This window comes from Lutra lutra, chromosome 5 (genome assembly GCF_902655055.1).
Source record: "Lutra lutra chromosome 5, mLutLut1.2, whole genome shotgun sequence".
In the NCBI taxonomy this organism is placed as follows: Eukaryota; Metazoa; Chordata; class Mammalia; order Carnivora; family Mustelidae; genus Lutra; species Lutra lutra.
The window spans coordinates 66066063-66079194 of record NC_062282.1 but is presented as its reverse complement, the minus strand read 5'-3'; the positions used below and the strand labels follow the sequence as shown (position 1 = coordinate 66079194).

Here is a 13132-nt window from a genome sequence, read left to right as displayed (position 1 = left end):
CAAGGCCAATATCACTAGCTAGGAGGCTGCTCAGAACTCTGGCAGACTGAGGGGACCAGGCTCCAGATGCTGCCATGCCATCCGAGAGGCCTGGGGGAGGGGAGATGGAGCAGGAAAGCTTGCAAGGGGGAATTAGCAGCATCTGTCTCATTCTGACTTGGGACATCAGGAATGTGGCAAGTGTGTGCCTGCCAGAGATGCTGGCTGGGAGGGGGCACAGGGTGGGTAGCTGAGCCCTCCTGGCCCCCAAGACCTACAAGGCACCATCTGCCCCTGTCACTCTGAGTGACCTGACTCTGGTCTCCCATGTGCACAGGACCTGCCGGGAACCTGGACTTGGAGGAATGGAGGGGTCAATTTAGCTCCTTCCTCAGTTCCCCATCCTTGTGATCTTGGGCCTGTCACATTCCATTTCACCATCCTTAAATTGGGAAGATCGTTGTCTTATGAGGCTGTGGCGAGGGGCAGTGGTGGGTGGCTGAGGGTAGCTCAGCAGTGGGTTCACAGTGGGGAAGTGGAAAAATGGAGTTCTCATTTGTCATCCCCTGTCTTTATCCACTGCTCTAGTCTCCCAACCCTTTCTTCCCCGGGTGGATTCTTAGGGACCTGCCTGTCCTCTGATTGACTGGGCTGGGCACAGGGACTTCCAGTGGGAGAGTAGGTTTGGTCAGGGGGCTCAGTCAGAAGGAGAGTGCACAGGTGGAGGTTCGAAGAAACCCACCCAGAGCAAGAAGAGAAGCATGGCCATGAGCTGCTGCTCAGTCTGCCAGGACAGCCCAGCCTCAGATTCTTAGATCCAGGCCCTTCTGACCCTATCTATATTTTCAGCTGCCACCCCCTGGAAGGCTATGGGGTAATCCAGGTGGCCCTCACAATGGGTCTGTCCTGTCCTAAGAGAGGACAGGGCAGGAAGGAACCCCAGGCACCGGGTCAAGTGCCCCCACCCTATGGTTCAGGGGCTGGAGAGTAGCAGTAACTGCCTGGATGGCCCCAGCGAAGGTTCCAGGCTCAGAGCCCTGGGAAGCTGATCTCCCTGCTCCCCCCAGAGGGTGTTTGAGAACAGGGCCATGACAGCCTCCCCAGGGGAGGACCAGGCAGGCAGGGACAGCTGCAGCCTAGCCGGGCGGCAACCAGCTGCTGCCTGGGAGACTGGCCAGAGTGGGGTGGGGTGGGGTGGGGTGGGGCGGGCACAGCCCCCACTCGCCCTCAGTCTGAGCAGCAGAGCGTGGGAGCGGGCAGCAGCCTCGAAGCTAGGATTCAGGCTTTCACGCTGTGTTAACGGTCAGCCTGGTTAATGCTGAGCAGATGGGGGAGGGGTGCTGCCAGCTCCCTTGGGGACAGTCCCAGGGCAGGCACATGCACACGCATGTGCAGAGGGTACAAGAGTTTCACCCAGTGGAGAGTGCCGTGTGGACTCCTCCGCCATCAGCGCTCATTCAGACCATCGCATACATGAGATGGTGCGGGTAAGACAGACCAACACAGAGGCGCACACAGGTTCCTGGGGGCGCCCTAACGTAGCTGTAGGTGGATGTGAACCCAAGGCCTGGCACAGAGCCCTCCATTTGTATCATACAAAACTCCCAGGTTGGGGAATCCCTCCACCCTGTTTCCCCTCCATCCGCTGCAGGGAAGACACCAGGAACACAGAGGTTTATTTCAAAAATAATTTATAAAAGGCCATTTGCTTCTGTGTTTTTGGCAGGCTTCCAGCTGCTCAGCGAGGAGCACAGGGACCAGTGTTCTTTCCACCAAGATGCTGGGACAAGCAGCAAGGGGAGGCAGGGGAGACTGGGGGAATGGGGTTCAGAGGCCAAAGACCTCTCTTGGTGCAAGGAAGCAAGGAGGTTTAGGATAGCTCTACAGCTAGGTCCAGCCAAACCCCTGGATCAAGGACTGAGTGCTAAGGCCCAGGAGGCCAGGTGGAACCCCAACACTCAGGCCATTAGAACACGGGGGCCATAAGGCAAGGGCAGGGCCTTAAGACTGGGGTTGAAGTCTAGTATGGGAATCTGAGGCCAGAGCAGGAAGCCTCAACTAGGAACCCCAGGAATAAGAACAGACCTCCCCAAAGCAGAACTATAGATCTGGGACAGTAGCCTGCAGGGGCCTAGGGCCAAGGTCAAGCACCCGCAGGCTGCAGCTAAGCTGGGACTGGAGACTGCCAGCCTGTCTGACTACACAGCCTTGGGGCCCACTCATGTCTGCCCCCCTGGGAAGGAAAAGGCACTGGGCCCCAGGGGTAGGGGGTCGTGGCAGAAGACAGAGTCGCTGGAGGAGCAGGTGCTGCTGGCATCCCCACTGGCAGGAGAGTAGGGTCCAAAGGTCAGACGGAGGTCTAGGTACTACAAGGAACAGTGCTGGTCAGTCTCAGTGCTCAGCTGGGATGAGGGCCTGAGGGGAGTAGTCAGAGAGGGCTCACGGGACAAGAGGGGAGCAGTACCTCCTCGGAGACGGCCAGCAGGACCTTGTCCAGTGCCTCCACCAACTGCTTGAAAGTCGGCCTCTGGGAAGGTGCTGCGTGCCAGCACTCCCGCATCAGCCCGTACCTGGCCGAGGGGGCGGAGGGGGCGGAAGGTCTGAGTTAGGGGCAGGCTTTGATGAGGGGGTCACTCAGGAGAAGGGAAGGGCTAGGACCTCCCCTTGCAGCTGAGGAGGGGATGGTGACAGTGAATTAGGAGGCTGGGCCCTATGGCCAAGGTCAAGGCAGAGGATAAGGACTGTAGAGTGGGGGAGAGGAGGGTGAGGCCTCACAGCTCTGGGGGGCAGTTCGGGGGCCGATCCATGCGATGCCCTTCCCGCAGCAGTGAGAACAGCTCCTCCACAGGGATGCCAGGGTACGGGGAGCCCCCGAGGGTGAAGATCTCCCACAGCAGGATCCCAAATGACCACCTAGAGGCAGAACCAGGGTTCAGCAGGGCACAGCTTTGCTCCCTAGTCCTAGGGCTGGTATGGGGGACCTCGCAGGCACGATCCACCACGGAGTCTGGCAGCACTCAGGTCCTAGGTTTGTGTGACCTCGGGCAATTGCTTTGCCCTTTTTGTGGGGTAGGGTAGTAGCTACCGGGAGACGCTCCAGAGCCCCGACCTCCAGGACTTACACATCAGTCTGGTGTGTATAGACTCGATCAAACAAGGCCTCAGGTGCCATCCACTTGACAGGCAGGCGGCCCTGGATGGGACAGGTAGGGGCATTGACACCGAGTCCCACAGGTCCTGGTATCCCCCACCCGCCCTCTCCAATTCTGCCCTGCCTTCCTCACATTGCTGGTTTTCTTGTAGTAGTCAATATGGTGGACGCCACGGGCCAGCCCGAAGTCAGCAATCTTCATCACATTGTCCTCTGTCACCAGTACGTTCCGGGCAGCCAAGTCCCGATGGATGCACTGTGGGTAAGGCAGGGGACTTAGGTTTATTAGGACGCATGGCTGGATGCTGGGCACACTGTACTTCCCAGTAACCCTAGGGGAGGCACTATCCACTTGTTTCATAGACAAAGAGGTCAATATTCAGAGGGGGAGACTAAAGCTGCCTTCAGGGCCCACCCCTCTCACATGGCCTCTTCCCTTGCCCCCTGAGTTAGGGCCTGTGAGAGAAAGGAATGGGGACAAGCAGTGTCAAATGTGTACATATGGGGGTTACAGAAGGGCTTGGGGACATTTAGACAGGGCAATGGAAAAGGGGCGAGAGGAAGAAGATGAGGACATTCAGTGTTGGGGGGCAGGAAAGTGTACAGACGGAGCAGTGAGAATGGTCCAGAGCGCAGCCCACCGCCCATACCTTCCTCGACTCTAGATACTGCATGCCTCGGGCCACCTGGTAGGCGCAGGAAACCAGGGCGGGGAAGGAGAGCGGCCCCTCACTGCTCCTCGGACCATCAGGGCTGAGATCAGGGCCTGGGGGCCGCCGGGCCCGCAGGAACTCCCGCAGGTTTCCCTTGGCGGCACATTCCACAATCACATACAGGGGCCCTGTCGGTGGGGGGACAGGGAGGCTGCGGAGGCTGTAGCTCCACACCCCCATCCCTGCCCTTAGCCCCATTCCAACGCACCTTCCCGAGTACAGACGCCCAACAGATTGATAATGTTCTTGTGCCGACCGATCAGCTTCATCATCTCCATCTCGGAGACCAGGTCTGCCAAGTCCTTGTCGGAGGCATTGTCTGCGGGGGCGGGGGGTGCAGCCAGGGTGACAGACATGGGGGAGCTGGGACAGGGCCTCGATTGCTGGACCTGAATCCCTGCTAGGTGGTGTGGTCTTAAAAAAGTCCCCTAACTTCTCTGAACCTCAGGAGCATCTTGTCTCTAATGGGACAATGGATCATGCCCCACCCACCGCTCACAGAAGTTACAGGGAAGCACCAAGATCAAGGGTCTACAAAAGGTGGGCCTGTCTGTGAGTGGGACCAGGAAACAGAATTCTGAACAGGAAGAAGCTCCATCTGGAGGATTGCCGTTAGTTCCTGAATGCGGTAAGAGCTCTTGGGGGCAGGAGGCAGGCTGGCGCCCTGAGGTCAGACTGGGGCCTAGAGACCATCTGGCCTGGGAATTCAGGGAGCCGCCAGTGGGGTGCAGCTAGGGGAGGTTGGGAAGAAGCTGCTCCAGATTCTCTTGAGAAGGCTGAAGAGCAGGGGCTGACCTGTGGCCCTGGGCCAATGACATACCCGCCCTGCCAGACCTCACAATGCACATTTCTCAATCCCTGCCTCCCAGAAAGTACCAGGTGGCCCCAGCTGTGCAGAGGGGATGGGGGAGCAGAACAGCGGTTTGGGCTGCTCTTGTAGAGGAGGTGGGGGTAGCAGTGAGAGGCCCTGATGGTAGGTCCCTAGGTATCTCCTGTGGACTTTGGGGCTGGCACTTGGGCTGTTCTCCCAGAGTGGTAGACGCAAGAGGACGGATCTGGGAAGGGCCCAGGGTGGGGGAGGCTGAAGGTGTGGCTTGGGGGTACTCGGGAGGAATGAGGTGGAAGCCTGTGAGACTGACAAGGTTATTTGAGGCCACGGCTGATGTGGGGCTAGGGCTGAGGTGGGGGTGTCTGACCCCTAGTCACCCCAAATCCTTGTAGTCATCATCCTTCCAGTGGGTAAGGTTTTATATACCAGGCACTCTCCAGGAACCTCAGGCTGGGAGGTAGGAACTACTGTTTATCCCCAGGTAACACGTGAGCAAATAGGTTCAGAAATGGCTTGCCAAGGTTGGTAGCAAAGTTGGGTCCCAGGCCCAAGGGTGGGATACTGCAGCCCTACTGGCCACCAGTGCTCAACTGGTAGCACCATGAGCCTCTTCTGTTGGTCCCAAGGCCACAGCAACTCCCTTGGGGCCACCACTCACCCTTGAGCATCTTGACAGCCACAGTGCTGGCTTGGTCAGGCTGGGCAGGGTCCATGCCAAAGGCCTCTGCACGCACCACCTGCCCGAAGCAGCCCTCGCCCAGCGGCTTCCCGAGCACCAGCCTGGAGATGAGACAGCTGAGGCCTCAGCCAGAGAACGTCCTTCCTGCCTGGAGCCTGAATGCCCATCCTCCCTCCATGCCACATACCTGTCCCGGGGGAACTCCCACAGTGGGTCGAGAGGTAGGTCTAAACTCACAAGGCCAGCGAGCAAGGGAGGGCCACTGGAGGAGAGACGGACACCCCGCACCAAGGAGGAGCTGGACTTGGCCGAAGAGCCCGACTCCAGGGAGAACTGGAAGGTGGGTGACTCGGTCAGCCTGCTGGAGCTGACCTGGGGAGGCAGGTGGGAAGCGAGAGCTTCGCTATGGGGGACATGGTAGGGGGTGGGGAACAGCATGGTACCTGCCGGGCCAGAGGGAAGCGGGACAGCTTCTGCACAGTGGCGGGCTGCCTGGGGTGCCGGCTCAGGAGTACCTGCCCTCGATACAGCCCAGCCAGCAGCAGGAGGACAACCAAAGCCAGAGAGCCTGACACGTAGAGAATGATGTCCGTGTACCTGGCCTCAGGGGCCGCTGCTGTCCATGTGAGGTCCTCCTCTGCCCACAGACACACACATAGACAGAAAACTGAGCAGTCAGTGGTTAGATGGCCAGCTCCACATCCTCTAACTTAGGCCTCACAGCTCCCAACACCCACCGAGACACTGACCACGAAGGCTGCAGTGACACCCTGTCCTGCTCACCCCTAACCCAGGGGGTCACATGGCAGTCCCACAGGGACACGCACAGAAGCACTGCGACACGCGGATTCGAACACACAAACCCTCATGCCATGTCCCGAGCCCCACAGACCGAGGGACACAGTCCGCTGCTGGGGCAGAGCGGGATTCCTGCAGCCCCTCCCGGCCCCCTCGAGTGCTCACCTGGCAGCACCGTGAGCCAGGCTGACTGGTAGGAGAGGCCGATGGAGTTGCCTGCCAGGCAGGTGTATTCGCCTGCATCCTCAGCTGACACGTTCCGAAGATACAGGACTTCCACCTCTGAGCTATTGATGTCTGCTGTCTGGGGATGGGGAGGGGGACATACTCAGGGGTCAAAACAGGGCCAGGGGCCATATTGTGGCCAGGAATGAAGCGGGGGGCCAAGCCCGTACCCCCACGCCCCATGGGAGAGCAGGAGGGTTCAGGGGCAGGCTCTGCCAGACCTTCAGGACTTGCACGTAGGGGAAGCCGTCGGCGCCAAAACTGCTGCCGTTGACGACGATGTGCTTCAGCCACTGGATGTGGGGCTGGGCGTCACTGTACACCTTGCACAGCAGCTCCACGTCGCTGCCTGCCACAGCTGTGGTGTTGGCAGGGAGCCCCGCCTGCAGGATGGGCCGGTGCGGGGACCGCTCTGGGGGCCAGGCCAGGCGGTCAACCCTGACCAGTGGCATCCACAGAAGCACCCTGGTCACCTGCCCTCAGCTCAAGGGAGGGAACTTCCTGATGTGCAACTCAGACCTTGTCTGCCCCCTGCTCATGCTGCTGCAACCTTCCATGGCTCCCTATTGCCTTTGGGGGTCAAGGACCAATTCATAGCCTAGTATTCAAAACCCTCTCCACACACGGCTCCCTTAATGTCCCTTAATGTGGCACACTTAAATGCCACACCCCAGGCATACACTTCTTCACAAATGCATTGTTTTCATTACACCTAGAACCTTTATTCAGCCTGGGCCCTCTGCCTGGATGTCTTTCCCACCTTTTCTGCTCAGCTGACCCCCATTCTTCCAGGTGAACATGACCCCCCCCCCCACCACCACCCCTGAACTTCCCTCTGACCCACTGGGACACCTAGGGCAGCTTGAGCCCATGTTGCCAGCCAGACTGTGCGCTAGCCGAGGGCAGTGTCGGGGCTCCCACCCCAGACCACCTTGCCTGCCCGTCCGCTCACCCAGCACATCCAGCAGATAGCTGTAGCGGATGCTGCCCATTGGGTTCTCCACAAGGCAAGTGTATGTGCCACGGTCCGAGGGCACCACGCTTTCCATCACCAGGCTCCAGTGCTGGTGGCGCAGCTGCGGGCAGGGAAGTGTCTCTGAATGGCCATTCACTGGTACCCACCCAGGGGTCCAGGGCGTGAAGGGGGAAGGAAGCGCCTGTGAGCGGCCATTCACTGGTGCCCACCCAGGGGTCCAGGGCGCAAAGAGCCTAGATCCTGCCCACAGTGGTCTTCTCAAGTTCTCCAGGCCCTGGGGAGGCCAGGCCAAGGCCAAGAGGAATCTGAACCTTTGGTTTGTGCCTCTGAGTTTTAGCATGGCTTCTTCTTGGTTGTACCACCTGGAGCCAGTGTTTGCCCTCTCAGAGTCCCAGCTTCCTCACTGCATCCTGGAGCCGACCCCATAGGGTCTTATGAGAATTAGTTGCTGAAATGCCCTACATGCCAGTCAGTGAGCCTTCCCACTTTACAAGGAAAGCTGAGGCTGAGAGATTAAGTCACGTGCAGGAGGGTGGCGGAGTGGGGACTTGAATCGAAGCTGTCCCAGTCCGCGGTCTAGCTCTCCTTCTAGGGCCCGCAGCTGCCTTCCTCATTGGAGAAGGAATGACTTCTAGGCTGGAGCAGATCAATGGGAGAGTGAAAATGGAGGAGCAGATGGTCTTGGAACCTGGACTCACCCGAATGCCTCCAATGCGATGCTCCCCGTGGAAATCCTGTCCGTCTTTAAGCCAGCGGATGGTGGGTGTGGGGTTGCCTGCCGCTGGACAGCGGAACTTCACAGTGTTCCCAGCAGGCACTGCATGCAGTTTCTTCTCCATGCGTTGAGGGTGTGTCCAGTAGGGTGCTGGGAGGGAGGGGGAAGGCAAATTTACTGCCCCTAGGATGATCACCTGTTTCCACACAGGTCCCTTCTTCTCAGTGACCAGCTGGGAGGCAGGGAAATGAGTCCCTGAGGACTCGTACTGACCTTGCTGGGGGTAAATGTGCCCATTCAAGGGGCCCCCGTGGGCCTTAGAGTCCTCATTGTCATTGCTGGAGGTCAAGGAGTCTATGTCAGGGACAAAGAGACCCATCTGAGGTCTAGAATGGGGACAGTCTCTCTTCCCAGGCACCCTTTAGCCCCTGCTAGACCCCCTTACCATCCAGAGCCAAGGTAACATTATGCAGGACAAGCATGGAGCCTCGTGCCAGGCAGAGGTAGCAGCCAGCATCCTCCGGTAGGAAACTGGCGATCTCCAAGCGGCCCCTCCAGCCTCGTACCCGGCCAGCAGGTGGTAGGCGACTGCCCTCCTTGTACCAGTGGCCACCACGCTCAGCCCGTCCACAGCACAGCCGCACAGGCTGCCCGAGGGCCACGGTCAGCTCCTGCTCTTGCTGCTCGGGGCCAGGGGCCAGGCAGGGCTCTGTGGGCCAAGGGCAGAGGTCAGCGAGCCCCCCAGAGCCCCAGCTGAGGGAGCCCTCTGTGTATGGGGAACATGCTGCACAGGCGGGACACAGCATCCCTCGACACATGCTGGACTCCCGCTGCTCCTCAACATAGACACCTGTCATCACATGCTACCGACACTGTACATAAGGCCACTGCCATGCCTCTGGTGCACATCACACACATGGTGCATAGCACACATGCTGGACTGGACATGCCATTGCCACACACACACACACCCCACATGCTACAGGTGCCACACCTCCGGGGCACAGCACACCCACAGTGCACACACCACACATGCTGCTGGGACTCCCAAACCACACACCCAGTGCACAGAACACACACGCATGCATGCGCAAGTGTGCACGCACACGCACGCACACACACACACACACATACACACACACACGGCGAGGGGCTCACCACCAGCTCTGCAGCCCAGCTCAGGACCCTCACCCTGCAAGGCCATTCCTCTCTTGTGGACATAGAGATAGGTGGATGCTTGCTGGGAGCCAGACACTGAGTCTTAATGGTTGGGTCCTGCCCTGCTGTCACCTCCTTAGGGACTGGGCCAGGTCATTCCCAGCTTTGCTCAGCTAGTAGCCCCCCTCCAGGTGCCCACCCCTGCCCCCTTCTCCCACCTTAAAGGCCATACCTAGCTGCATTTCCTCAGAGGCTTCAAGGGACAAAGTGGGAGCCCCAGGCACCTCCACCAGGACCCCCAAGAGGGCCAACAGCAGCCACATATCCTTCCTGCCGCTCACAAGGACCCAGGCTGGGTTTAACACCAACTGCCTTCCTGCAAAGGAGGGAGAAGAACTCCTGCTATGCAGGCACCTTTGGGGGTGCTATTCCCCTGTTCTGCAGATGAAGAAACTGAGACCAGAAGTGGTCAGAAGACTTGTCCCCCCACCCTCACCCCCACACAGCAGTGCGGCAGAGATCGGGCAGACACTGGAATCGACTCTGCTGTGGCCAGAGCCCAAAGCTTCTTCACAGTAGGTTGTGCAGGGGGGCAGGGCCAGGCTTCCTGCTCTCCTCCGGTCCTGCTGAGACCCTGGCACAAGTTCACAGAAAGGGCAGTTTGGGGATTCTTTCCTTGGAGGAAAGCAGAGAATGGAGACATATCTTCTGCTTGCTCTCAGCACACATAATTTATTTTTTGCTGAATAAATGAATTTATTGCTGAAGAACCGGAAAAAAAGAAAAGAAATCTAATACAAGGCCAAACTTCAGCATCTGGATGTTATCTGATCTGACCCACACTTCTAGCACTGCTGACATTTTCATGGCCAGCTTTGAATACCTTCAGTGGCAGAGCACTCACTCCTAACACAGCAGCACATTCCATGGCGATCAAAAGTTCTTCCTCATTCTGAACCAGAATGGCATGCTGGGAATACATCTGCTTTTTGTGTCCTCACAGCTCCGTTTGAGGCAACACGGGCTCTGTGTCCAACAAAGCCAAGTTCAAATTCTGACTCTTACCAACTTACAAGTCCCTGTCCCTCTCACCAACTTACAAGTCCCTGTCCCTCTCGGGGTGCTGTCCTCAGAGGACTGATTGGAGGATAAAACAGACCATATGTAGGAGCTGAAAACACAGAATGTTGGCATGTTCTTCCCTCCTCTCCCCACCCCTTCCTGTCACCCTGGGTCTGCCTTTGGCCAATTACCTCCCATTCTGGTGCAGTTCCTGTCAGGTATGAGGTACACACCCACCCTATCCATATACCACCAAGGATGTGTCCATCTCCCAAAAGGAACTCTTAAAACAGCCCCAGCTGGGGTAGGGGGAGAGGTGGCCATGCAGTCCCAGGGGACTACTGGCTATTACTTGGGGCTCCAGAAGTCAGGAGGCCTTGATGTCTCTGAATCTACCTTGCCCAGGAAGCTCACTGCACTCTCTCTTCAGCCACTGCCCCCCTTCCAGCTCTGGCTCCAAGGCAGGGGGCACTCAGCTTGTCCTGGCCAAAGCCATCATCTCCCCCTTCCAACTGCTCCTTCCCTGGGTTGCTCCTGCAGCTTGGGCATCATTTCTTCCCATCCACCTTTACCGCCCACCCCCCCCCCCCGCCCACTTCCAGTCCCATCTGCCTCCTCAATCCTTCTCCTGTCCATCTCACCTCCTTTGCTTGGACCCAATGCAGGCCATGGTCATCTCCAGCTTGGGCCTTTGCAAATATCTCCCTTGACGCTCCAGCCTCCACTCTCCAGCAGGGCTTTAGAAATTACAAGTATCTGCCATGTCACCACCCTATATCACCCAGTTCTCAAGCCCTTAATGGCTGCCCATATCCAGCAGGATCCAATCCACAGTTTATCCAGCATTCTAGGCCTCCCTCCTTGCCCTTGTCCTTGTCAGTATCTTTGGTTGCATAGTCGGCTCCTTCAGCCTCTTCGGCACTAAAGCCATTGGCTTTCAAAACTGGGCACGTCTTCTCTCTTGCACATACATACCTCTGTGTCCCCATTTCTCTTCTCCACCTTAACCAGATGCCACTGTCCTTGCACCCACCCCCAGTTTCCATGGCCCATAAAATCCCCCCAATCTGCAGAGCAGCCCTCTGGGTCCACAGCTCCAGCTGGGAGAGGGGCGGGGAAGCCTAGGGATTTTATTCCCATTCTTAGGCTGCCCCGACCTTGTAACCTCAGGACCCTTCATTGTCGGATCACACCCAGCCACAGACAGACGGACCCACCGCCTTGCTCAGGGGCTGAACGGCCTGACTCTGGCATCAGACAGTCCTGGGTTCTCCTCCAGCCTCCCGCATTCAAGCGCTGGGAGAACCTGGAGCAAATGACTGCACCTCTCGGATCCTCAGCTTCCTCATCTCTACTCGGGGCGCGCAGACGGTCCAGCAGAGGGACCAGGCGCTCTCCTTTCTCCACCCCTACCCGGTCACCCTGGGGGGAGGTGCGAGTCGGCAAGTCCTGAGGGGGAGCTGCAGAGACAGCCGGCCCGCCCCCGCTCGGGTGGGCAATGAGTAACCAGCTACATGGCCAGGGTGCTCTTTGGACGGAGCGGGACAAAAGGCCCTGTGTGCGCTGCGGGTTACTGATTTACCGTCTCCTCCACCCCCCTTCCGAGAGGACGCCCAGGTCCCCAGTGCTGGGAGGGGGCAGCTCCCTGAGCCCCGCTGCCGCTCGCCCTCTGGCGGTGGGGAGCGCACCCTGGGCCCGCAAGGGGTCCCGGCTCACCTCGAGCCTCCGCGGTCCCGCTCCCGGCAAAAGGTCCCGGCTCACCTGGGTCCTCCACCGCCCCGCTCCCAGCTCCGGCCAGTCCCGACACCCGCACCCAGCGGGTACCGCAGACTCAGCCGGGGCGCTCCTCCGCCCCCGGCCAGAGAGCCAGGAATGCACCCGCGACAGCGGCGTGGCCGCGGGAGGCCCAGCGCCCCGCCCACCTCGCGCCCGCCCCTCCTGGTCCAGCTCTATCCTGACAGCGGCTGGGCAGGGGTACAACCCAGCGCCCCGCCCACCTCCAGCCCCGCCCTTCCTGAGCCAGCTCTATCAAGACAACCAGGACGCCGCGCGTAGCACAGCATCCCTCCCACTTGGAGACCCGAAACCCAACGGAGCCGAGTGGCCCACTGGGCCAGCCAAATCCCGGGCCCCGTCCCAGCCTGCTACACACCCCATCAGACTCCGCCTCTTTTGCCGCTCCCAGACCAGGCTTCCAAGTTCTAGTGACTTGTCCTCTGCTCTTCACCCTTTTTAGGGAGCAACACCCAGCAGTTCTGATGGGCGAACCTCAACCAACAGACCTTAGCCCAACCTGGCTACTCTGTCTTATGTGCAAACACCATACAGTGGCTAGGAGATCCCTTCTGCCACCAAACACCCCCATTCATTCTCTGGACAACCTTTGGGGTGATATTTGAAATACAAAATCTGTCGAGCGCCTAGCTGGCTCAGTTGGTGGAGAATGCGACTCGATTTTGGGGTTGTGAGTTTGAACCCCACGTTGGGTGTAGAGATTACGTAAAATCTTTTTTTAACGGGCGTCTGGGTGGCTCAGTGGTTTAAGCCTCTGCCTTCAGCTCAGGTCATGGTCTCAGGGTCCTGGGATGGAGCCCTGCAAGGCGCTCTCTGCTCAGCGGGGGAGCCTGCTTCCCCCTCTCTCTCTGCCTGCCTCTCCGCCTACTTGTGATCTCTCTCTCTGTCAAATAAGTAAATAAAATCTCTTTTAAAAAAAAATCTTTTTTAAAAAGAGATTTTATTTATTTGAGCGGGGAGGGACAAAGGGAGAAGGGCAAGCAGACTCCCTGCTGCTCAGGGAGCCCAAGGGTGGCTGGATCCAGGAACCCTGAGATTATGACCTGAGCCAAG

At 58.6% G+C, this 13132-nt stretch overlaps 1 protein-coding gene across 3 annotated transcripts; it reads right to left on the bottom strand.

Annotated features, from left to right (window-relative positions):
• Positions 1-1651: 1651 nt before the first annotated feature.
• On the bottom strand, positions 1652-12201 carry FGFR4 (fibroblast growth factor receptor 4). 3 transcript variants are annotated; one of them, XM_047731023.1, is made up of 19 exons: positions 12002-12201; positions 10107-10249; positions 9456-9599; positions 8511-8774; positions 8339-8419; positions 8049-8215; positions 7327-7450; positions 6596-6786; positions 6315-6453; positions 5795-5988; positions 5539-5684; positions 5331-5452; positions 4052-4162; positions 3781-3971; positions 3264-3386; positions 3102-3172; positions 2755-2892; positions 2444-2549; positions 1652-2345 (listed from the first exon to the last, which is right to left on the bottom strand). In XM_047731023.1, the coding sequence occupies exons 2-19, from the start codon at positions 10144-10146 to the stop codon at positions 2199-2201; spliced, it is 2499 nt and encodes an 832-aa protein (XP_047586979.1). In that variant the 5' UTR covers positions 10147-10249; positions 12002-12201; the 3' UTR covers positions 1652-2198. The 3 variants fall into 3 exon arrangements, with proteins under 3 accessions (XP_047586979.1, XP_047586980.1, XP_047586981.1); XM_047731024.1 differs by lacking the exon at positions 10107-10249; XM_047731025.1 differs by lacking the exon at positions 10107-10249 and having other exon boundaries at positions 12047-12200.
• Between the last annotated feature and the right edge of the window lie 931 nt (positions 12202-13132).